Below are 25,600 nucleotides of genomic sequence, written 5' to 3' on the forward strand. Positions count from 1 at the left end.
TTGGTTACTGAGTCTGAATCCTTCCTAGGGAGTCGTACTTAGCAGAATGTGAAGCCAGATGCTTCAAGTACTTTGCCCATAAGAACTTGTTTCCTCTTGATGACCACCCCCTCCCCGCCAGGAGTTAGATACTACTGCTCTCCCCATTCTACAGATGAACAGACTGAGGCACAGAGAGGTTGAGGACCTCATCCAAGATTACACAGCTGGGGCATGGCACAGCTGGGGGTTAATTTGACAGTCTGACTTAAGAACCTGCACTATCTACTGCCTCACCACTGTCAGGCAGATGCTGAGAATCATAGAAAAATAGGCATGAATAAGGTGATTTTCTTCTACTCCCCTTCACATTTTATATTCTGAAATGTGCAACGTGTTCAGGTTGTTAAAGTCCAAGTGTCTGCCAATTCTTTGCATTTCTAGAAACTCCCGTGCCCAAAGCCCTTTGTATGATTGCCTCGTTAGATGCCCTGGCATTGTGGGAATTTGTGTGGCCATAGTCTGGGGGGAACGGTGCCGGCAGAGGCCTGACTGGGGAAGTAGAGTAGAATTTTAAAGAAAGCAGAAAGCAGCAAATGCAATGAGAAAAAGAATATAGGGACAAAACGATGGAAACAAGCCAAAATCTGGAAATCAAGCTCTTGGAAACAACCCTTGCTCTCCTCGCAGCCAAGCAGGCCAACTGTTGAGACCCTTGTTAGAGGAGATTGAGTTACACTCCTGATCGCTTTCCCCCTGGTGCTGTCTTCCTCCCACCTGTGTGTGGATTAGTCAGGAGAATCTAATGTGATTTGCTCATTAAAGCCCATCTGCTTCCTCTTCTCATTTGTTTTCTCCTCTCATCCATCCCGAGTCTTCCTTTCTCCCAAAGCAGGGGCTTTGCAGTTGAAGAGACCCGGTCAGGTTCCTGCCTGTGCCATGTGTGGCTCTCTGTATATTCAGGCAATGACTTAACTGGTTAAGCTTTATTTTTCTCATCTGTGAAATGGGCATAACAATGCCAATGTCAGAGAATCATGAGAATGAGACCAGGCACGAGGCACTATAGGAAGTGCCTGGCATGGAGTCTGGCACATAATAGTTCTCCATGCTTTCCTCTCTCCACTCCTCCTCCCCTCCCCTCCCCTTCCTTCCTTAATCCCCTCAGGTTTGCTGCTCTGTGCTGCTAGAATAGCCCTAACTGACAGGATGTTTGAGGGATGAATCTCAGGCATAGACAGCTCTGGTGTTCAAAGTCACAACATGATTTCTAAGTGAAGAAGCTCTTAGAGGAGAATTTACCTGTAAACCTCAAATATGAGAGCAACCACTCAAACCATTAAATATTTCACCAAGCGTAGGAATTCAAAACATGAAAAAGAAAGCCACAGAAGTAGAAAATGCTTGTTCATGTTATTAATGTTAAAATAATTGTAGTATAGTTGTGATTAAGCATTAATCCATTGAAGGCTCATTTGGGAGGGGTGAACAAGACCTATGTTTCTATAATTTGCTGCAATGTTATTAACTGTAACAATGGATTCCATTAAATCACTTAATAACCTCCATGTAGGATCCAGTCCTTGCCAGTGTCTTGGGGATGGAAAACAAAATCTACCTCAAAATACAATAAATAGGAAAATCCAAATCTCCAGGCTGGATCTAAGTTGAGTATTTTACACAGAGCTGCAAATTAAATTGATTGCATGTGGGCTATTGGATGTCAAGTTCTCATGGCAATGGCAAACCTCCCGGTGATACCCTGCTCCACCGGGAGGAAGCAACATTTGGGCGAGCGCCCCATCAAGACAGGACTTGCTGAAAACGAACTTACCATTGCAGAGTAGCAGGAGTGGAGTGGGGCTTGGATGCTCTATTGTTTTCTTTTTCCTCATCTGTTAAAGGAAAGAAAAAGGAGAGACCTTCAGTAGGAAAAGTAAAGGGCCTTTCAACTGTCCCAAGGTTCTCTCAGATACTGATGCTTTGAAAGCAATGAAAATTGGACTCTTCCGACATTGCTTGAATAAGGAAAAAGGTTGGAAACGGACTTGTACAGAAAACTCGTAGAGCACGTTGCATTCTTATTTGACATAATTCATTAGAGTTGAAGAGCTGTCTCTCTTTAACACTGAGCAATATGACTGTGTTCGCCCAATTTACTATTTTCCAACTGCAGCTGGACACCTGACTATGATTCTGATGTTAAGAACTCACCATTTGCTCCAGGTAACCCCCATGGAACCGTGTGGGGTAAGGGATGGGGAGTGTAAGTGCCCAGAAGAATCAGGATAGTGCTGTCACAGAGCAGGGGGCTGGCAAACTTTTCCTGGGCCAGATACTAAATATTTTAAGGTTTGGGGGCCAAGAAGCAAAATTAAAAATATCATGTCCTATTTATATCATAAGAGAGTAAGCAAATTTCCACAAAGCTTTTATAGATAAAATTCAAAATATAATAATAGTAAGTAATTAAGTCCAGTTTTGTAATATAGGTCTACTAATAAGAATAATGAAATTGTTTTGGGGGAGGAAGCAACAGTTTTCTCAACTGGGGTTCAAAGTTCATATTCTCTACCATTGGACATATTACAAATATTTAATCTGTAAAAACCATTCTTAGCATAAGCCCTATGAAAACAGGCATCAGGCCAGATTTGGACTGTAAGGTTCTGGTTTGTGGACTTTGAAACACAGCACTCTGAACAATGGATGGATCTTTGCATCTAAGAATAACTGCTCACAATTTAATCATGGATTAACTAAGAAATACATATAATTAGCCTCATCCAATTCCTAATAAAGATTATTGATAGAAATAGTCAACATAAAATTTCTTGATCCATAAAATTTGACCCAATAAGACTGGTGTGGATAGCAGTCTCAAAAGAAAATTAATGATGTCAAAACCTACAAATGTAATCAATGAAATTTATTAAGAACATGTAAAATGGTCAGCAAAATAAATCCGTGGCATAAATTTTATGTGGAAAAGAATCTGTATCCATAAAAAAGATTTAAGGAAAACAAAAATGAAAGTAGAAGAAAATGAAATATGCTTAATGAAAAGAAATTCTTAAATTAGCTTAATAAAGTTGAGTTCAGAAAATATTTGCTATAATTCTGATTAATGTGTCTATTGATAAGTACAATGGCAGATGCTGCTGTTGCTTATGCAATGACTGTATATACTCAGCTTTTTCTTTATTAACAGAATTGTAGTTTAGAGGGCACCATGTGCTCAAGGAGGGGGATTCTCCCTCAAATCATAGAGAGAGGTGAATGTTAATTTAAATCTACCCATCGAGCCACTGATAGGGTAGTTGCAGCAGGTGACATGGTGCTGACCTATCTGACTTAGGAGAAGCTCTCTGAAGGCTTCAGGGATATTTTTCCCTAATAAAAAGGAATTGGAGGCCTTGATTTTGAACTTCTGGCCTCCAAAACTGTGAAAAAATGAGTATCTTTGTTTTATGCAAAAGCAAACAAACAAACAGATGGGATGGTCTGGCCTATCCTGTGTCTGAACGTGGCTGAGCAGACACCATAGTGAGGCAGCGAGCTTTCAACTGGGAAGTGAGCACCCAGCGGGTGAAATCCGCACTGAGGTAGTAGAGAGGGAAGGGGGAGGACTGGGGGTTCTGAGTGTCATGTGGTGCCTGATTAGCCGATCCCTAAAACAGCTGCATCTCTGTTTTGTGAGATAATGAAATTTTCTTAGTTGATAACATCTCTTTTCATCTGATATCTCTTCCCTGCCGCCAAAACCATCCTAACATCGCACTAAATGTTCTCAGGGACAAAGTTACGGTCCTAGGACATCATGGGCTTTACACCTGCTCATGTGCTTTGTCAACCTAGAGTTCCTTCTAAATGTATCTCAGCCTTTCCAGCCTAGAATAAATGACACTACCTCTTTGAAGCCTCCCCTGATACTCTCCCAGCCAGGCATTCTTCTACAACCCATTACTAGTCTCTCAGTTGGACAGTTTAGCCACATCCATCTCTCCAACTTCAGAATCCTACTTAAGAAGGCAGGGACGGATGGTATCTCAGTCATCCCTCTGTTTTCTCCTACCAGGGCCTTCCACTCAGCACTTAAATAGTTGAGTCGGCCTTCCACAAATGTCTTCAAACTATCTTTGAAAAATAAATAGCATAATAAGGAGCATGAATACATGAATCTCACAAGAATATAGACAGACACAAAAAACAATTCTTGACCTCAATTGTTCACAAAGAAATAAGAAAATAATAATGAGGCACAACTTTACATCTCTGAGAGTAACAAAAATTTTAAGTAATGATAATCCCCAATCCTGGTGCGTAAGTGGTAAAACTGACAGTCACATACTTCTCTGAAGGTAGAGTTAACTCGTACAAAGCTTTTGGTAAGCAAGTTGGCAGTAATGTTGAGAGCCACCTACAATGTCCAGTCACTTGACCTCACAACCCAATTCCTAGGAATTATACCAAGCCAATAATTGAAAATTAATAAAAGTTTACATTAAAAAAACAGGATAAATTGAGCTTTTTTTTTAAACAAGGAAAAGCATATATGCAACCTAAATATCCCTCTTATCTTATACTGGACCACAATGAACATTTCTACTCCCACTAGAACTGGCAGACTTTTCCCCCTTGTTTCTTTAAATTTCAGCATTTCAGTCGAGCTGGACTAGATATCAAAAGATCTATGTTCTAGAATGAATGCCAAAACTTCCTGGCTGTGACCAAGCAAACCCCTCATTTTTCTTCATTTGTAAATGGTCACTTTACAGGGCCATTGAAATTACCCGTCACAAGGACGGGTTGAAAATTAAATATATGTTAAAAACTAGACACATTAAGAATACCGTAACAATAATAATAGCACTTATTGGCCAAGTACTTAAGCCAGGCACATGCATCAGTTTTTGTACGCCACCTCACCATTTTCCTCCCAAGAATGCTATGCCCACCAGCTTAGTCATCAGAGAAGTGCCTTCCACCTCTGCAGGCCCCTGTCTAGACCACTAGGGCCTCTGTGCTCAGGGTCTGAATGTCCAGCTTCTTTCTTCCAAAAGGGGGTGGTGTGTGTGTCACAGCCGGGCTTCCCCTATTTGACAGCTGTCAATCCCAATTCGCCAGAAGTGCTGGTTACTCATTTCATTCATTCATCCAATTCATTTCAGCCCTGTGCCAGGGGCGAAAGGGCAAGACAGACAGACATGGTCTCTGCTCTCTTAAGTTCAGAGTCAAATTATCAGCAAATAAAATGTAAGGGCAAATCCAGGATTGTAGAGCAGCACCAAATGTGGGATGTGACTTGAGCCTTGGTAGCTGAAGGAGGGGCTGGGGCCATCTGGGACAGGAGAGCACATTTTTTAGGAGAAGGAAATAACCATGGTTGATAGAAACTTTAGGAACTGGTTCTGCCAAATGCTTTTTCTTTTTAACAGGCAAAAAAGCCTCAAGCCAAATAAGATTCACCCCATAATTTCAGGCCAGCAAGAGTCCTGGAGGCACTCACAGCACAGGCGGGGCCATTCATTCTCAACACCCACCCTGCTCATCCTACCAGAGCCAGAGAGCAGCCGTCTGCTTAAAACCAGACGGCAGGATGCTGCTCACTGCCACTCTGTCCTGCTCTCCCTCTGTGGCCTCCAAACACACTGTGGGAATCTCAGTCCAATTCCCCGTGGCGAGAACCTCCGTTCCCTCTGTGGATCCACCTCTCAATAGAAACTCAGAGGCCAAATTTCCAGGCTCCAGCACTTGCCAGCTGTGTGACCTCAAACAACCTTTTGGTACCTTAATTTCCTTTCTGAAAAAACAGGGATAAAAACACCAGGCACATATTGTAAGGATTAATTAACCACTCCTGGCACAAGATACATGCTACCTAAGTATTCCCTATTACCATGACAGTTATAACAGTTATTACTGTAATAGTAACAATATAGTATGTACTAGAATACTCTTCTGGAGGGGCAACGCACCTGGATCCCCATCCTGTCCAGAAGGCCACGTTTGGCAAGCCCGATCTCTGGGACAGGGCTCTTTGCTCCTCCTGGCATTCCCCGCACCCTGGCTGGCCCCTAGCAAAGTCCTCACGGGATGTGGCCACTGCCTGCCCGCCAGCCTGCCTGCCTTGCTAGTTGGTAAGCTCCGTGGAGCACAGACTGCCTTGCCACTGTGGCTCCAGTATCCACCCTGGGCCGGGCCCCCGAAGTATTTGTAGAATGAATGAATGAATGAATGAATGAATGAATGAATGAATGAATGAAATTATGCCTACCCATCTGATTTCATAAGCATACAAATAATAATACTCCCAGAGAATCTTGGCCGAGGATTTATAATGTGCCGGGCATTCTTTACTTCTCTGAATTGAATTTTCAGAGCTGACCAAGACCGATGGCTTAATGTACATGAAACATCAAATACAGGGCTTGAGGCACACTTAGTGCTTAATCAATTTTAGGACTGATTATTAATATTGTCCCCCTTTACAGAGAAAGAAATGGAGGTTCAGAGAAGTGGGAAGCAATCTGTATGAGGTCGACCAGCTAGTGGTGGAGACAGAAGGCCCAGTCTAGTTAGCATTGAAACTTCCTGGAACCCCCGGCTGGCTCCATGGTTGAACATCTGCCTGCAGCTCAGGGCATGACCCCGGGGTCCTGGGATCAAGTCCCGCATCAGGCTCCCTGCAGGGAGCCTGCTTCTCCCTCTGCCTGTGTCTCTGCCTCTCTCTCTGTGTGTGTCTCATGAGTTAATAAATAAAATCTTAAAAAAAAAATAAAAGAAACTTTCTGAACCCAAACATTATGAGCCTCACTCTCTTGCAACCTCTAATACTGCACTAAACATCTTAGGGAACATATTATCTGCCTAATATCTGCTGATTGAATTCACGATATTTGGGAGCCCATTCTAGACTATTTCCTGCCTGGAGCCAGTGTGGCAGAGTTTAATACTGAGGGAGAAAGTTTCTAAATTAATTACTTCTTTTCAAGTCCCAGGAAAGGTTCAAGTTTATGTAAGTCTCAAATTTCACTTCAAAGTTCTAATTCTATTTCCTTTCATTACACTAACCTGACTGCACCTGGCCAGACCTCACCTGTTGGAAACATGGGGCTGCCAAACATTTCATTTCCCTTTATCCAGCCCCTTCCCTGCCACTACGAAGGACACCAGCTGATGATCAGGGTGTCTGGACCTAGGCCTTTGGCAGTGGGCATCAGCCCCTGGCAGTAAACCCTTTTCCCCGTGGGAACAGGGCTAAGTCCCAAACAAGACTGTGATGTTGGCAGCACTGCTCTGAGGGGGCCCACACCTGCCTCCTTTTAACTCCTCGGGGTGAATTCCTTCAGAACCCTGGAGCAAGAAAAAGTCTTTCTTTTTGATACAAAATTTTGATACAAAACCCAAAAGCCATAAAAGAAAATATTGGTAAATTTTCCTACGTAAGAAATCCAAAACTTCTATGTGGGGATGAAAAAAACCCTAGACCTTAAGTAGAAAGATAATAATGTGCTTGGGAAAATTGCACTCATGCCACAGACAACTATCTCATCTCCCACCGCAGAGCGCACCAATAAAATCAGAAGGGAAAAGACTAAGAACCAAGAGGAAAAAAATAGGCAAAGCATCTGACACACAGTTGATGGAAAAAATACAAATGTTCTTGAGATGTGAAGAGATGATTAATCTCAATTAGTGAAAATGAAAACTGCCCTAAAATACCATTTCTCAATCCGATTGGCAACGATCCAAACCTCGACCACACAACTCTGCTGCGAAGCTTCAGGAAGCAGGTCCCCTCCCACCTCGTGGGGGGTGCGTGAGAAATGGTGCCTCCCCCTGAGGAGGTCATTGGCAGAACCTCCTGAAATCCCACAGGCCCTTTATCCCGCAGTCCCACGTCTGGGAACAGAGCCCACAGCTACACGTGGACACGCGAGGAATGACCAAACGCAAGGTTAGTCGTTGCAGCTTGTCTGTAATGGTAAAGATCCAGAACACCCGGCGCTCATCTGGTGAACTAAATTACGATACATCCTCACAGCAGAAAGCTACACAACTGGGGGAAAAAAAGATGAAAAACAAGAAAAGAATGAGGATGCTCTCTGCGTTTACTGATGATACGGGACACCCCGGGGTTTCTTATTAAGTGAAAAAAGCAAGCCACAGCAAAATGCATATGAGCTGCTCTCTTTTTCTAGGTTAGAAAGTGGCAAAAAAAACGGGGTGCCTGGCTGGTTCAGTCACTGGAGCATGCAACTCTTGGCCCTGGCTTGTGGGTTCAGGCCCCACATTGGGTTTCATAGAGATTACTTAAAAATAAAATCTCTCTCTTTTTTTTTAAACTGGGTGTTATACTGTATGTTGGTAAATCGAACTCCAATAAAAAATATACAAAAAATAAAAATAAAAATTACTTATATTAGGATTTAAGACATGAGAGCTATATACTGATGTATTATGCATGCTATTTGTGAGATTTGCCAAATACACTAATGAAAATCTAAATAAATAAATAAATATTAAAAAGTGCCAAAAAAGAACATATGTTGGAATTTTTATTTGCATAAAGAAACAAAATACTGGAGGAATACACAACAAACAAATAAAAACATGCACCTCTAGGGAGCAGAGGGGTGGGAAGATAGGGGTGGGACCGAGGCTTCTCAAGGAATACCTTTAAGGCATTTTAATTTTGGAACATATGAAGTACTCTAAGTGTGGACAAATTAAAAGCTCCTCTATTAGGGAGGGAGTATCTGAAGGAAGTATCTATTCATAGGGTTAAGTGGTCCTGGAATGCCAGAAACTGCAAACAAATTATGAATACTCAAAACCTGGAGTGACTTTACAGTATTTTGCTGTTCTAACATCCATTTACGTAACAAACACTCTGCACCCATTATGTACCAGGCCCTATTATAGTCAGTGACACAACTAAGCATGCTCCCCTGCCCTCAGGTAGTTACAGCCCATGGAGGGACTAAGCAGAAGTACAGAGGGGCCCTGGCAGTGTGCTCCAAGCACAGGTGACAGCGGGAGGAGAGGACAGACAGACAGGAAGGAGGATAGGAAGGGGAGCCTGTGATGCCAGAGTGGTTGGCTGAGGAAAGGGAGGAGTCTGGGGGTTGTCTTAAACCGTGGCCTCATCAGCCGCCAGCAATCTTGCACTTTGCTTCCCAGCTAGGATGAACACTGCAGCAGACACCCCATGAGGGCCATCAGAGTGTTAAAAGTCACCATGGGAGGACTTCCTGTGAAGGCCACCCTCTCCCCCCACCCCCCGCCCCCAGCTCCCGGGACTCCTCACTCTGCCTGTACCCTTGCTCTTGCTCTGGGACTTGTCAGAATGCCTTTCTGCTATTGGCAGGGGGCTTTGTCCACAACTCGGTGGGAATATGATAAAGTTTAGTTACACTGCCCCTTCTTTAAAAGCCATCTTAGGAAGTTACAAGATCTCAAACTGGATAATAAATTGACATGCCAAGTGAGCAGAGAGGGGTGAGAGAGGTACCATACAGCCCTGCAATGTGAGGAGATTTTAATAGGATAGTGATGAGTTACATGAAACCATGACCTGCTGCAACCCCAATTGTATGCCACCATGCCACTAATGCCAACTTTCTCCTGCCTTGTGCTGTATGAATCCTCCGTCACCACCGGACAGTCGGTAACAGTCATGATGTGCTGGTGAGGGCTGCATGTTGAGTGACGCAGGCGAGACAGAATAGCCAGGAAGGAACCGCCAAAGTGGGGAGGGAACAGGACACACTGTGGACTGTCTCTGGAGAAATAGGAGCCCCTTTCCACACCTCCACCCAGCTCCCCAACACACATAGTTAGTAACCCTTTCGAATAAAGGGCAGACTCTGGACTCCCATGTAGGATACAAGATAGAGGCTGGAGTCACTGAATTAGATGGTGAGGGATTTGGGTACATCTGGGTCACATTGAACTGAACTTGTTCTATTTTGCAAGGAGGCCAACAGGAATCCCAAAGGAATCCCACTGGCTCCCTGCCATAGGGACCTATTCTCATCTCTCCAATCCTCTCCATCCTATTAATCCATCTCCCTGCACTATAGCCTCATCCCCTTGAGCCTGGACTAGGTGGAAGCCTCCAAAGTGTCCTGGCTCTAATCCATCTGCATGGAATAATCTCCATGTTAACCTTCTGAAAATGCCACTTTGATTTGTCACTCCTCCACCCACCTCCCTCAGAGGCATCTTAGCTATCAGATTCCAAACCCTGTATTTAGAATTTAAGTTCCTCAATAATATGGCCCAAACTCACCTCCCCAGCCCGGTGTCCCACGATCTTTCAACCTCTCTCAAGTCAACAACCTCTCCAAGCTCAAAATCTTTTTTTGTGGCTTTCTGCCACAAAAAAAAAAGCCCTCTACCATCACCACTTAAAGGGACCACATGGATTCTCTGAGGCCCAATACAAATGCCATCTCCTCCAAGATGCTTCCCTAGTCACCTTCCAACCTGTGACCTTTCCCAACTTTAACATGCATTCTAATCACCTGGGGGTCATGTTAAGATGCAAAGCATGTTCCGGTGGGTCTGGAGTAGGCCTGAGATTCTAACAAGTATTTCCAACAAGCTTCCAGTGAAGTTTGCTGGAGCCCAGAAGCACACTTGGTGAGCCAAGATAGAACACCTTGCCTCATTCAAATGGAATCGATTACATACAGTCTCTTATTATTATTCAAGAGTGGGCCTGAGCTTCCCTTTTAGATTAAAAATTCCTGGAGAGCACAGATCCACAAAACAGGCTATTTATGTGGTAGGAAGAGAGAAAGCTGTAAAATCAGACCGTGCTAATTTTGGGTCTTAACTCTGCCACCTACTTGCTATGACACTGAGTAAGTGCCACAACCTCTGAATCTGTTTCCTCATCTGCCTGTAGAAATACCTCCCTCCCTAAGGATTAAAGGAAATTGTAGTTGTGATCATGCCTAGCATACTGTCTGATGCTGAATGTATTTAGTATTGAATAAATATGTTACTATGATAGTCAATATATCAGTGAATACTGAATAATATTTACTTCAGTTTCTAATTTAATACTGACGCTCTGCTTTTTCCTTCCTTGTATAACTTGGGATTATCTACATAGTCCTGTATGCAGTAAGTGCTCAGGGAATCTTCTGCAGGAACTTCTATTCCACCCATACAATTCTTCTCAATCCGTGTTCTTGGCTCATCTCACTGGACACGATGCTCTAAACAGTCCTGACCTGACGATGCTTTACATTCAAAGTCTCCCTCTATGTTGGTGAGTATGTCATCAGAAACGTAAAAACCCACTAATAATGCTTGAGAGAAAATGCAATTTGTTCAGATTGGAAATGGGCATTTATGAGAGCTGAATTATGGTAAATAACTCATCCACTCCTGTGCAGATCTTCTCTCATCAGGCATTTAAGGCTTGACCTCACTGATCCAGATTATTCTTCTCAACTACGTTCCATCAAGATATCTCAGGTCCCATATCCTCATGCTCACTGAAGCTCTTGTTGCTCAATTAAATCCCTGTCTTCTGAGCTGCTAAAAATGGCATAATAGGAAGAGGACTACATAGAAATCAGAAGACGTGGGTAGCAGTTAATGACTCTAGCATTACCTAAGAGTAATGATTTTGAGCAAATAACTTCTCTGAGCCTCAGTTTTTAAATTCTAAGCTAATAAATGGATTATTATCCCACTCCATTTCACTTAACCAGGACCCCTGGTGCTAATGTCAAGCCATTACTCAGGCCACTGGGAGAAATCTTTCTCATCAGGTGGGATGTTAATGTCTCTCACATCACTCTGGGAAGGCATTTCTACCTTCTTCGCCTGGTTCAGACATAAACTCTAGGAGACACTTTTGCTAGCCACTCAAATAGCCAATTTTTCATTTTTTTCCTGCTTACTAGTAAAACCCAGATTTATTCAGGGCAATGAAGGGACAGCCCTAGAGGAAAATCCTTACTTGTCCAAGCCAGGGGCTGGCAAACTTTTTCTGTAAAGAGCCAGATGGTAACATTTTTAGGCTTTCAGGGGCCATAGATGATGCCTGTCACATATTCTTCATTTTTTTTTCCTCTACTCTTTAACAATTAAAAATAAAACAGAAATGAAAGCATCTTAGATTCTGGGCTGTATAAAACAGAAGGTGGGCTGGATCTGGCCTGAGGCTGTGCAACCATTAAGAGTAATTCATTTTTTTCTATTATTTTGGCAAATATTCAGTCACCTATCCTTCCTTTCAAGCTACAAAGGATAGCATTCTCAACACAAACATTGTTAAAAAAAAAAAAAAAGTCTACTGGGAGCTCCTAGGAAAGAGTTTGTTGTTTTCTGGTAAGAGTAAGACACATAAGAGGAAAGCTAACTGGCACTTCCCCTTTCTCCATCCACCTGTCTTAAATGTGGACCTGATGCCTATTATTTAAAGCAGCTATTTTGTGACCACAAGATATGAACATGAGGACAAAAGCCAACAATCTGGAAAGACTTATAAAGACACATAGAGTTTGAGTCCTGGATGATGCTGAGCTGGAATCTTACCTCCCATCTTTTAGTTAAATAAGATAATAAATATCCACATTGTTTAAACCACTGTCAGCCTCCTTACAATCCAAAGCATTTTTAAAATACTAAATCTGATGGGTTCTTCCTCATATTTTAAAAAATTTCAACCACCTCCTGAGCCCCCTCTATGTACCAGGCCCTGGGATTACAATAGAGAACCCCACAGCATTCCTGTCCTCATGGAGCTTCTAAGCAGAAGACATAACAAGGCACAGACAAGTACTGGTATGCTCATCAGCTACTGAAAACGGGTGATGAGCACTCTTAGCTCTGGTCTTGGTATTCCTATGGACAAGTTATAAAATCCTCAATGGCAGGTCTTTGAAGTACTGCCTTCTGAGAGACAGAAAAGTCTTTAGTCTGCAAAGACTAAATGACTAATGTTCAAAGGCAGATGGACAGACCAGGGTTCAAATCTTAGCTCTACCACTTACTAGCCACATACATTGGGTGAATTACTTAACCCCTTCGAGCCTCAGTGTTCAAATATGTAAGATGAGGCTCATTATAAGAGGCATCCTAAGACCACTGTGAGATTTGAATGGGGTCATGGAATTAGAGCACTTGTGGCTTAGTAGATGACAGCCATATATACCTGTCACTATAAACATATACATATATAAGTTTGCTTAACAATATATACTGAAGAAGAAAGACCAGAGGGTATCAGGAGTTGTTGCCCCTGGATGGTAAGATTAGAGGCAATTATTTTTCTTCCTCATATATTTTTTCCTAGATTTTCCAAAAATACACACACATGACTGACTCACAGCCAGGGGATATATTTTTAAATGTAACTTTTGTGTTTTAAAAACAAAAACAACATGTGGACAGCAACTTCTTTGTTCTTTTATCCAGATAGGAGTCAGGCAGCCCCCACTCTAGACCTGGCACTGGCACTGACTCTCTGAGCAATCTTAGAAAGTCACTTTACCAATTCAAGTCTAAATTTCCCTGTCTAACATCGGTGTTAACCAGACTCTTAGTCTCCCCATGGTGAGATCGCTTGCAGTGGATTAGTACGTTCACTGAAACAACTGTAAAAGCTAGGACAGCTATTTGAAGACATCAGAGGGCAATCAATGCAGGTAGGACTAGAGGAGCCACAGGCCTTGAGAGAAAGGAAGCACAGGATGTGCCCTCCACTTCACCCTAAATTTTCCCTGGGGATGCTTCTCAACTGCCTCACTGGGAAACAGAACCCAAGCAAAGAGTGTGGTTGGTTGAGCTGAAGTCAGAGTTGGAGATGACAAGTGACTCAGACCTAAGGAGCACTGTTCCAGAGAGAAGAGTCACAGAGAAGGAAACATACTCACCTGTGTTATAATTTCCCTCAAATCTTTAGTTTACTCACTCGTGCAGAGAGTAAGAAACCAAAAACCCAAGGAGAAAACATCAACTTAGAGTCTGAAGAACTGATCAACTAACCACTGATTAGTGGCGGAGTCAAAGGTTGGAGTTCAAGCTGGATCAGGTAAAGGAAGTTGGTCAGCACCCAGAGCTTTTAGCTGTGGACCCAGAAAGGCTCTGAGTTAGGAGTAAAAACTGCATCCTAGTAGCACAGACAAGACTATAACAGATCAGACTTCACCAAGACTTGACAGGATTGAAGAGACCTGTTGGTTCTCTAATCAGTCTGCTGGAAAAAAGTTTAACACCCTTCAGAGGAAGTTAACATAATTCACCCAAAGACTCTCTAACTTTATATCCCTAATATCAGCATCAAATCAAAAACTATAAGGCATCCTGAAAAACAGGACCAAAACCCTGAAATCCAAAGAAAAAAATCAGGTCATAGACATTAATCCAGAGATGACTCAAACATTATAGTTAAGTTACAGTTACCGGGACTTTACACTTGATCTTAGCCAAAAGGCCACGAAACAAAACCATGGTCAATATGGTTAAGAAGACAGAGAAAAAGATGGTCAAAATAGAGGAAATGATGGACAAATCAGATGAAAATGGGGAATATCAACTGAGATTTGGGGAAAAAAGAAAAATCAAATGGACATCTACCGTAGAAGACAGAATACAATGTCCGAAATTTAGATCATTTGTATAGGCTTAATATTAGTCTGGACATAGCAGAAAATTAGATTTTTTTAATTTTTAAAAGATTCTATTTATTTATTCATGATAGACACACACATACACACACACACACACACAGAGAGAGAGAGAGAGAGAGAGGCAGAGACACAGGCAGAGGGAGAAGCAGGCTCCATGCAGGACCCCAAAGCGGGACTCGATCCTGGGACTCCCTGGATTAGGATCATGATCCTGATCATGCCCTGGGCCAAAGGCAGGTGCTGAACCACTGAGCCACCAGGGATCCCCAGAAAATTAGATTTGAGAACTGAGAGGGAAGTCAACAGACAACACCAAACTGAGGTATAAAGAAAGAAACATGGACAAATCAGAGCTGAGCATAAGAAACACAGGAGGTACAGTCAAAAGGTCTAGTATTCACATAACTGGAGTCCCAGAAGCAGGTAAGAGAAAATGGGGCAGAAAAAATATTTGAAGACACAATAGTCAAGAATTTTACCAATTTGATGAAAAACAATCCACAGATTCAAGAAATTCAGTAAACCTCAAGAAGAAAAAGTATAAGAAAACCTTAACTATATACTTTGTAGTCAAAGTGCTGAAAACTAAACACAAAGAGAAGAATCTTAAAGGCAGCCAGAGACAAAAAGACACATTGCATTCAAAGGAGTAAAAATAAGTCTGATGACTACCTTTTAGAAACCAGAAGACAATGGAATGACAACTTTAAAGCATTGAAAGCAGGAAAAAACTTACCAACCTAGGATCCTAGATCCAGCAAAAATGTCCTTCAAAAAATACAGGTAAAATAAAAATGATTTTCATGCTCTATACTACACAGCATTGCACTACACAAAATACCAAAAGAGTTTATTTGGATTTAAGTAAAGCTGATCCCAGGTGGAAACACAGACTTGCTGACATAAATCAAGAGCCCTGTAAAAGGTAAATATGTGGATAAATATAAAGAAATATTGACTGTTTAAAACAACAATAATAAACACGTAGAAGTAAAATGCATAAAGGTAATAGTACAGAAGGCAGACAGAGGTAAATGGGGCTAAAGTGTGAGCATGTTCATGACTGGGCTGGAAATGGGAGAAGGGGTAATGTAAGGTGAACATGAGAGGACCACCTGAAAAGAATATGTCATTTTAAAGTTAGCAGAGGAAAACATCAAAGAAAAATTGTTAAACTGCATCATCTCTCCCAAAAAAGCAAAAGGGAAAGAATAAAGAAATAAAGACAGATGGGACAAATCAAAATTAAAGTAAGTTTGTTGATTTTAAACCCAACAATGTAATTTAATTTAAGTGCATTACATTCAAATGATGTAAATATTACAATTTAAGATACAGACGATCAGACTGGACTTTTAAAAACACATATTAAAAACCTTAATTCAGAAAAGTTGGAAATAGGAAGATGAAAAATGATATACCATTGACAACTTTATCTGTCTGACTTCATCCAATATCTGCTGAATACACATTCTTCACAAGTGTACACGGGCATTTGCCAAAATAGACCATCTGTCAGGACAAAAAGCAAGTCTAGACAATTTTAAATATTGAAGTTGTACAGAATACATTCTCTGACCAAGATGGAATTATAATAGAAACCAATAACAGAAATAACCAAATGTTTGGAAAACTAAGCAATGGATTTCCAAGTAAACCAGGAGAAAAAGGAGAAATCACAATAGAAATTGGAACATGCATTTAAGTGAATGATAATGAAAGTAGGACATCAGAAAAATTATGGGATACATTTAATCAGTGCTTAGAGGAAAATTTGTAACCTTAAATGCCCATTATGGAAAAGGTTAGAATCAATGATCTAAGAGACTGTCTCAAAAGCTAGAAAGAGACAAAAAGTTAAACTCAAAGATAGTAGAAGGAAGGATGCAAGATACAGAAGAGGAGCAGAGAAAATGAAATAGAAAAAAGATGTCAGTTGATAAAAACAAGGCTAAAGGTTGCATCTTTGAAAAGACTAATAAAATTGAAAAACTCTGGAAGAAGTGATTTAGGAAAACAGAAAACACAGATTGTCAATATTAGAAATGAGAGGGAGACATCATTCTGGGTGTGATGAGAAAAAGAAAAGGAAAGTTTAAACAATGTCATATAAATAAATTTCAAACTTTAGACAAAATTAATCCCTTAAAAATAACAGTTTGCTATTATTGCTAACAAACCAAGTAATAAAATAATCCTCAAAGAAAATGTCAAATCCAGTGGAAATGTTAAATTCTTTTAACATTTAAGAAGTAAGTAATGCCAATCTTACACAAACTCTTCAGAAGAAATGAAAAAGAAGAAACTTCCCACCTCTTTTTAGGAGGCCTGTATGACACCAGAATCTGAGAAGGGCATTGTAAGAAAGAAAAATCAGAAGCTAATAAAATCTTATAAATAATAGATACCAAAATTCTAGACGAAACAAGTAATCCAACCCAGAAATAGATTAAAAAGATAATACTTCTGTCCAAGTGCCATTTATGCCAAGAATGCAAGATTGGCTTAACTTTTAAAACTTAATCCATGTAATTCACCACATAACTAGAAATAAAGGAGAGAAACATACAATCATCTCAACAGATGCAGAAAACACATTTAATAAAGGTCAACACACATTCAGGAAAAGTCTCTCAGCAAACTAGAGATTTGATCATGAATACCTGCAAACAAAATTCACAGTAAGCATGATGTTCAGTGGTGGAACACAAAATCCTTTTTCTCCTTAGGTCAGGGACAGGAGAGGATGTTTACTATCACCTCTTCAACTCAACATTGCACAAAGGTCTCTAAAGCACAGAAAAATAATATAAAGACTATAAAAGAAGATGGAAAGCTATCATTATTCTCAAGTGACATGCTTATGTCCACAGGAAGTGTTTTTAAAAGCAAACTCATAATTAAAAAACAAATTTAGCAAAGTGGTTGGACATGGTCATGATCTAAGAAATCAACTGTATTTTCATATGCTAGCAACTAACAATTAGGAAAAAATTTTAAATACTGCTACTTACAACAGCATTAAAAAACATTAATTACCTAGGAATAAATCTAATGAAAGATGCATAAAACCTCTACACTAAATTTTATGAAACGCTGCTGAGAGAAATTAAAGGCCATTTAATACATGGAGGCCTGAGGCCACATACATTGACAGGAAAATTTTAAAAAATTTTTAAATTTGTTATTGGTGTTCAATTTGCCAACATATAGAATAACATCCGGTGCTCATCCCAGCAAGTGCCCCTCAGTGCCTGTCACCCAGTCACCCCCACCCCCCACCCACTTCCCTTTCTACCGCCCCTTGTTTGTTTCCCAGAGTTAGGAGTCTCTCATGTTCTGCATTGACAGGAAATTTGATGCTGGTAAGATGTCAATTCTTCCCAAATTGATTGCTCATTCAGTGTGATCCCAGTCAAAATACCTGAGGGACAAGCTGATTCTACAATCTGTATGGAAATGTTAGGAATTTAAATTAACCAAAACAATCTTAAAGAATCTTATAGATTCTAAAATAGACAAACAGGTCAATGGTTCAGAATAAAGGTCAAGACTTAGATCCACATGTATATGAGCTCCTGATTTACAGGTAAAGGATTCTTTCCAACAAAAGGTACTCTATCAGTCAAAAATTAAAAGTAAAATAAGAACTATGACTCCTCCCTCACACCATATACAAAAAATTGCAGATGGTCCTCTGATATAAAAGTAAAAGGTAAATAATAAAACTTTTAGATAATAACATGAAAAATATCTTAATGACCCAGAGGTAGGCAAAGATTTCTTAATACAAAACAAAAAAGCACTAATTACAAAAGGAAAACACTGATAAACTGAGTGTTATTTGAATTAAGAACTTCTGTTCACCACAAGATACCACTAAGAGAATGAAAAGCAGACTACAAACTGAGAAATGTTTGTGATACTTTTAGCTGACAAATGCCTCCTACTAAGAATATAAAAATAACCCTTACGGATCATTAAGGAAAGGGACACAACACAACTTAAGAAGAAACCAACAGACAAAGGAGGTGAACAGGCAAATCACAAAAGCGATATTTATATGAATGCTCACCAATCCTTCCAAAAAACAGAAGAGGAGGGAATACTTCCCAACTCATTCTATGAAGCCAGCATTATTACTCTGGTACCAAGGCCAGACAAAGACATTACAAGAAAAGAAAACTCCAGATCAATAGCCCTCATGAATATTAATACAAAAGTCCTCAATAAAGTACTAGCAAACAGAATTCGACAGTGTGTTAAAGGATTGTACACCAGGTACATGACCAGGTGCGTGTTTTTTTATTCCTTGAATGCAAGGATGGTTCAACATAGGAAAATCGAACAATGTACACTATACTATGTAACACTATACTAACTGGTATACTGGTGTACATTGTACACTATACTAACAGTATAGCCACATGATCATCTCAATGGATGCAAAAAAAAAGCATTTGGCAAAATTTAACATCCCTTCATGATAAAAAAATTCAACAAAATAGGAATAGAAGGAAACTATCTCAACACATTGAAAGGCCATATGAACAACTCATAGCTAACATCATACTCAATGGTGAAAGACTGAAAGCTTTTCCTCTAAGATCAGAAATAAGACAAGGATGCTGACCTCTGTCACTTCTATTTAACATAGTCCTGGAACGCCTGGTCAGAGCAAGTAGACAAGATCACACACTTACATACACACATATACACAGCTTAGCACAAAGCTACAGTAATCAAAATAGTGTGGTGCTAGCCTAAGGATAGATATACAGATGAAAAGAATAGAATAGGGAGAACAGCAATAGACTCTCACATCTGGTTAAATGATTTTTAACAAGGGTGTTGAGACTGTTCAATGAAGAAAAGATAATCTTTTCAACAAATGGTGCTGGAAAGTGGATATTCATATGCAAAAAAATGAATTTGGACCCTTACCTTATGTTGTACACAAAAATTAATTCAAAATAGATCAAAGACCTAAACATGGGAGATAAAACTATAAAACTCTTATACAGGAAGAGCTTCCTGGTGTTAGACTTGACAATGATTTCTTGGCTATGACATCAAAAGCACAGGCAACAAAAGAAAAACAGATACACTGGGCTACATCAAAATTAAGAACTTCTATGCATCAATAGACACAACCAACAGAGTATAAGGCAACCCATGGAATGGAAGACAATATTTGCAAATCATATATCTGATAAGGGGTTTACATGCAAAATATATAAAGAACTCCAACAATTCAATAACAATAAAAAACAAATAATTCAATTAAAAAATCGGTAAAAAGACTTGAACAGACATTTCTCCAAAGAAGATATATGAATGATGACTAAACACATGAAAAGATGCTCAACATCACTAATCACTAAGGAAATACAATGTGAACCATGAGATGCCACTTTACATGTATTAGGATGGAAGCAAAATAAGTCAGAGAAAGACAATTATCATATGATCTCACTCATTAGTGGAATTTAAGAAACAAAACAGGATTATTTTGGGGGGAAGGGACAGAAAAACAAAAGATGAAATCAGAGAGGGATATAAATCATAAAAGACTCTTCATTATAGGAAACAAACTGAGGGTTGCTGGAGGGGAGGGAGGATGGGGTGACTGGGTGATGGGCATTAAGGAGGGCACGTGATGTAATGAGCACTGGTTGTTATATGAGACTAATGAATCACTGAACTCTACCTCTGAAACTAATAATACACTATATGTTAATTAAGTAAATTTGAATTTAAAAATAAATCATTCTGGGATAACACTAAAATCTGCACCTGCCATATGATTTCACTTATACATAGAATCTAAAAAACAGGGATCCCTGGGTGGCGCAGCAGTTTAGCGCCTGCCTTTGGCCCAGGGCGCGATCCTGGAGACCCGGGATCGAATCCCACGTCAGGCTCCCGGTGCATGGAGCCTGCTTCTCCCTCTGCCTGTGTCTCTGCCTCTCTCTCTCTCTCTGTGACTATCATAAATAAAAAAAAAAAAAAAAAAAGAATCTAAAAAACAAAACAAACAAAAAATAGAAACAGACTCATAAATACAGAGAACAAACGGTGGTTGCCAGAGGGGAGGAGGTGGAACAAAGTTAAAGTAGGTGGGGGAGATGTAAACTTCCAGGTATAAGTAAGTTGTGGGGATGAAAAGTACAGTGTATGGATTACAGATGGTATACAGATGGTAGGGAATACAGATGGTAGGGTGACAGATGGTATTACCCTTAACTATGGTGAGCATTTTGTAATGTATATTGTTGTGTAATCACTATGTCGTACACCTGAAACAAATTGTGTGTTAGCTATATTTCAATTTAAAAAAACAATTTGCACCCACAAAAAAATAAAAAATAAAAAAAACCCACAGAAAATAACAAGTGCTGGCAAGAGTGTGGAGCTACCAGAACCTTTGTGTATTACTGGTGGGAACGCAGAATGGTCCATGAGGAATATGGTACGGTGATTCCTCAAAACATTTAAAATAGTATTACCATATGTTCCAGTAATTCCACTCCTGGGTACATACTCAAAAGAACTGAAAGCAGGAACTTGAACAGATATTTGTCCTCCCATGTTCACAGCAGCCTTATTCACAGGAGCCAAAAGGTGGAAACAACTCAAATGTCTATCAAAGGATGAACAGATAAACAAAATGCAGTATACACATAAAATGGAATGTCACCCAGCCTTTAAAAAGAAGGGAATTCCTGATACATGCTACAGCATGGATGAACCCTGAAGATATTATGCCAAGTGAAATAAGCCACTTACATGAAAACAAATACTATGTGATTCCATTTATATAGTCAAATTCACAAAGATAGACAGTAGGATAGGAGTTGCCAGTGACTGGGAGGCAGGGATGGGAAGAATGGGGAGTTATTGTTAGAGTTTTAGTTTGGGAAAATGAAAAAAGTTTTGGAGATGGATGGTGGTGATGGTTGTACAACAAAGTGGATTTACTTAACGTCACCAAATTGTACACTTAAAATGGTTAAAATGGTCAATTTTATGTTATATATATATTTTAGCACAATAAGGCAAAGAATGCTCAGAGATGCTTAAGAAATAATTAAAAACTTAAGACAATTTAAGTACCATCAGCATTTAAATGGATGTGTAAACTGCGGTATATGCACACAATGCAATACTATATAGCAATGAAAAAGTACTGCTACAAATAACAGTGTGGATGCATCTCACAGATATTACATTGAGTGAAAAGAGCTATGTACAAAAGGAATACGGACTCTATAAGTCCATTTATATAATGTTCCAAAAACAGGCAAAACCAAATGATAGTGATAAAATTCAGGCCAGAAATTATAAACAGGAATGAGACATGAGGGAACCTCTCGGGGTGCTAGAAATGCTCTGTCTCTTTTCTGGGTGGTGGTTACACAGGGAAATACAAAATGAAAGAGAAAAAGTTATTCATCAGATGATCCACATAAGATGTATGAATTTTAAGTTCAACTTATCTCAATTTTATAAAATGAAGCAAAATTGTGATGAAAGAACAACAGTGCCAGAAGAAACTCTGGAAGAAAGCTGTTTGGCATGTCCAGCAAACACTGCTGGGGTTTATGGAGCAGGCGGTCCCTGGCCCATGATTTGAGAAAACCACACAAAGGAGATGCATTTTACCAGCCAACCAGCCAAGGGAGAGAGACACTCTGTCCCTGCTGGAAATTACATTTACAATAAGCTGTCCCTTCTTTAGTGTTTAGGGGCAAATACAAGTCCCTGTTAGTCTTCTCTCTTAATATGAGGTGTGCAGAAGACCCAGTCTGACATAACCCAGGGAAAGGTATAAACTCAGCAGTTTATATTTTCCTGTTAACTCCCAATTCTCTAGTCCAAGATCTGGGAGGAATCTTTACTTTCAAAGAGCAAAGACATTCATGATCCTGAAACAACAATCCCATGACACGCCACTTTAATCTTGCATCTACAAGGACACAGAGAATGGCCTTTCCCATTTAGGGTCCACCTTTGCCCAACTGAAGCATCACTCTAATGGGGTGTATCGGGGACTCAGACAATATGAACATGTAAAGGGCAAGTGTTTGCTGTGGCTCAGTTTCCGTGTTTACCTGACTGCACTGCATTCCCCATTGCAGAATATCCCAGGGAAGGTCTAGTGTATTCCATAAATGGCTTCAGAGTCTCTTGTTCCAGGTGACTTGCCCCAGGAGAATATTCAAGAAGCACTATCCTTCCCATGAGGATACTGGCTGTGTTTAGGACATGGTGGAAAAATGAATTTCAAGCACTTACTTTCATCATTAGAAACATTCCCCAGAGATGTGTGGCTGGAATAACGTTTGTTTTCACTTTCATTGAGACATCTTTCAATCCAGCTCTCTAAAAAAAAACAAAAAACAAAAAAAACAAAATAACAAAAAACAGAGAAAGAGAGAAAGAGGGAAGAAAATCACAGAATTGCAGAACTGCTGTTGGTGTTCGTGAAAAGACATGAACATAATAAACACATTCAATTCAACTGCCCATTGGCTTTTGTCTGAGACCTGCCCTGACTGGAACTGGATTTTCCCTGGACGTGCCTACTGCCCCCCGCCCCCCCAAGGCACCACGGCTGATGAGCCTTTGTGGAGTAGTTTGGAGACAAAATGGTGACTGAAGCCCACTTGAGTATTTCTTGGTCAGATTCTACTACTTCTAGAGTATTCACAGCCCAGTAGTACCAACTGAGGGTTATCTTTCTTTGCATAGAGGAGACGTTCCTTAGAAGTCATTTGTAAAACAAAGTTTGGTCAACTAAATCACTGGTGGTGGTTTATAGATCAATAAATTAGCAACAGAACCCTTTATTCAAACAAAAACAAAAAGGAAAGCAGATAAGACCCTGAGGGTTCTGGATGAACTGGAGGAGGGCAGAGGTTCTTGTAGCTTACCTCCCTTTGCCCGGTGACCTTCTGAGCACAGCCTGAAAGCCACTATGGGAGGAGATATTAAAAGCTATGCAATAGCTATGTAGTACTTTTAAAATCCAAAAGACTGGTTTTTTGAAATCCAATTCCAAAGTCTACAAAAGCACTTTCCACAATGTAGCATGATAATTATTCCATTGGGTAGACCAGCTACCATTCATTCATTCATTCATTCAACGACATCAGTCAGTTCCACTATAATGCTTGTTTGGAAAATAAGCATGTGTTCTAGTGCAAGTAATATATTAGGGAACGATCTGAACAGAGAGCAAACTTTGTGTTTATTTATGTTCAACTTCTTCCCTAAGAAACATCGGGCGAATGCAGAAAACCACGGGTAGCTGAACCAAACTCCATGAATATGCAAAATTCACATGTGCTCATGCCTCGGACACCTACCAGCTCCTTCTGTTCGCGTGAGCTGAAGTACTACACCTGCCCAGACAACCCGCGCTCTACCGCTTCACCATAACTCACAGGCGGCAGCCTTTCTGACGTCCTCGTCCAAAATGTCAGGTCTTTTCCAAGATGAAGTGCCAGATTTATTGTATTTCTGCACCTCTTGAACATTTAATTAACATATGCAAAACTGTGCCATCATTTTTATTAGATTCTATTTTTTATGTGCACTGAAAGGTTTTGAGTGTTATGCCCCCTTATTTTTCTAGTAAACTGTGGACTTGATCGTGCTGTTTTGCAGAACGTAGTGATTTTTAGGAATGCCTGTGTGGTGTTATAGCAGAGCTGACTATACCTACGGCTTTGTCCTTCTGCCCGGTGTAGTCACCCACCCATTGTTGTCTCTATAATATAGAAGCTGGCACGTACTGAACACCTAGTCTAATATTACCTATATTATCCCATCAAATTCTGACCACAACTCCCAGAAATAAAGATTTTAATCTCCATTTTTTTCCTAGAAAGCAACTGAAGCTTAGATTAAGTAATGTGACTCCTCGTAATTCAAAGAGCCAAGGGCAAGATCACAAGTTAACACCTTAGGCGACATATTCTAAAAAAGGAGCCACACTGGCAAGGGAGCCACGGTGTGGAGGCTGGGGGGATGGGGAAGAAGCAAACGCAAACAGCAGGGAGAAATGCTCAATTTTTGTTTTATATTTTATGTCCCAACAAACTGCTCTTTTAAAAGCTGCTCCCTAAATTGTAAATAAGTAGGGGGAAATATCCAAGGGGAGGAACGGGAGCCAGATTGTTAAGAGGAAATGGAAAGCTGGTATTTCTGAGGAAACCCTGAGCAGCAGAGAAATGCAAAACATTAAAACGTCACCCCTTCCAGACACCGACTGCACCACGTAGAAACCCAATGGCTTGTGAGGTTTTTCAGAGCTGTGATGGCACAAGGTGGGTGTTTGTCATCACATCGCATCTAAAGATGCATCTGGGTACAAATCTCCAGAATTCTTTTCAGGACTCTCCAGAATATCTCCATCTCAGATCTTCTAATCCCCTTGAGTTCTGGCACGTTTTCCTTGGCAACCGCCGTGGCTGGTTTTGGACGGCAGCTGCTGAAATCGACAGCCCCTTCCTCCGCCAGAGCACAGCACCAAGAGCAAGTGCTCTTGTTCTGGGCCAGCCCTGCCCTCCCGAGCTAGGTATTCACATCCAGTTATTCTCACGTGTGTGGGCATGCACATGTGTGCACTTGCACACACACATACACACACACACACGTTTTTCAGCAGACACAGGGAACTAAGGGAAACACTCCCCCTGTCACCCACTCGCCAGTGCCAAGATGAGGCCTGTTAAAATTGGAGTCCTCAAAAGGGCCAATTCCTGGATGTGAGAAGCCCCAGTGATTGGTGACACACTCTCTGAAGTACTCATGGTAGCATTCTGGAGGGGAGCTGGCTCTGGACACCAAGCGCCAAGAGGGTGCGACACCAGCCCACAAGAGCTCAAGTCAAGGAAGGACCTTCCAGATGGCTGTGCCTCTCCCCCATATTACCCAACACTAGAGAGAGGAGA

The 25,600-nt window shown here is 40.6% G+C and overlaps 1 protein-coding gene across 3 annotated transcripts in view; it reads right to left on the bottom strand.

The window, feature by feature from the left end:
* RFX4 (regulatory factor X4) overlaps positions 1-25,600 on the bottom strand; it is a 162,238-nt gene that overhangs the window by 109,235 nt on the left and 27,403 nt on the right. For 2 of the 3 annotated variants that reach the window (XM_049115348.1, XM_025461929.3), the window contains exons 2-3: positions 22,938-23,024; positions 1,814-1,874 (exon numbers count right to left, since the gene is read on the bottom strand). In XM_049115348.1, the coding sequence (XP_048971305.1) occupies positions 1,814-1,874; positions 22,938-23,024 (148 nt within the window). The remainder of the gene's footprint in view (positions 1-1,813; positions 1,875-22,937; positions 23,025-25,600) is intronic. The other variant, XM_049115349.1, reaches the window with a different exon arrangement.

Source organism: Canis lupus, chromosome 10 (genome assembly GCF_003254725.2).
Source record: "Canis lupus dingo isolate Sandy chromosome 10, ASM325472v2, whole genome shotgun sequence".
NCBI classification, from domain to species: domain Eukaryota; kingdom Metazoa; phylum Chordata; class Mammalia; order Carnivora; family Canidae; genus Canis; species Canis lupus.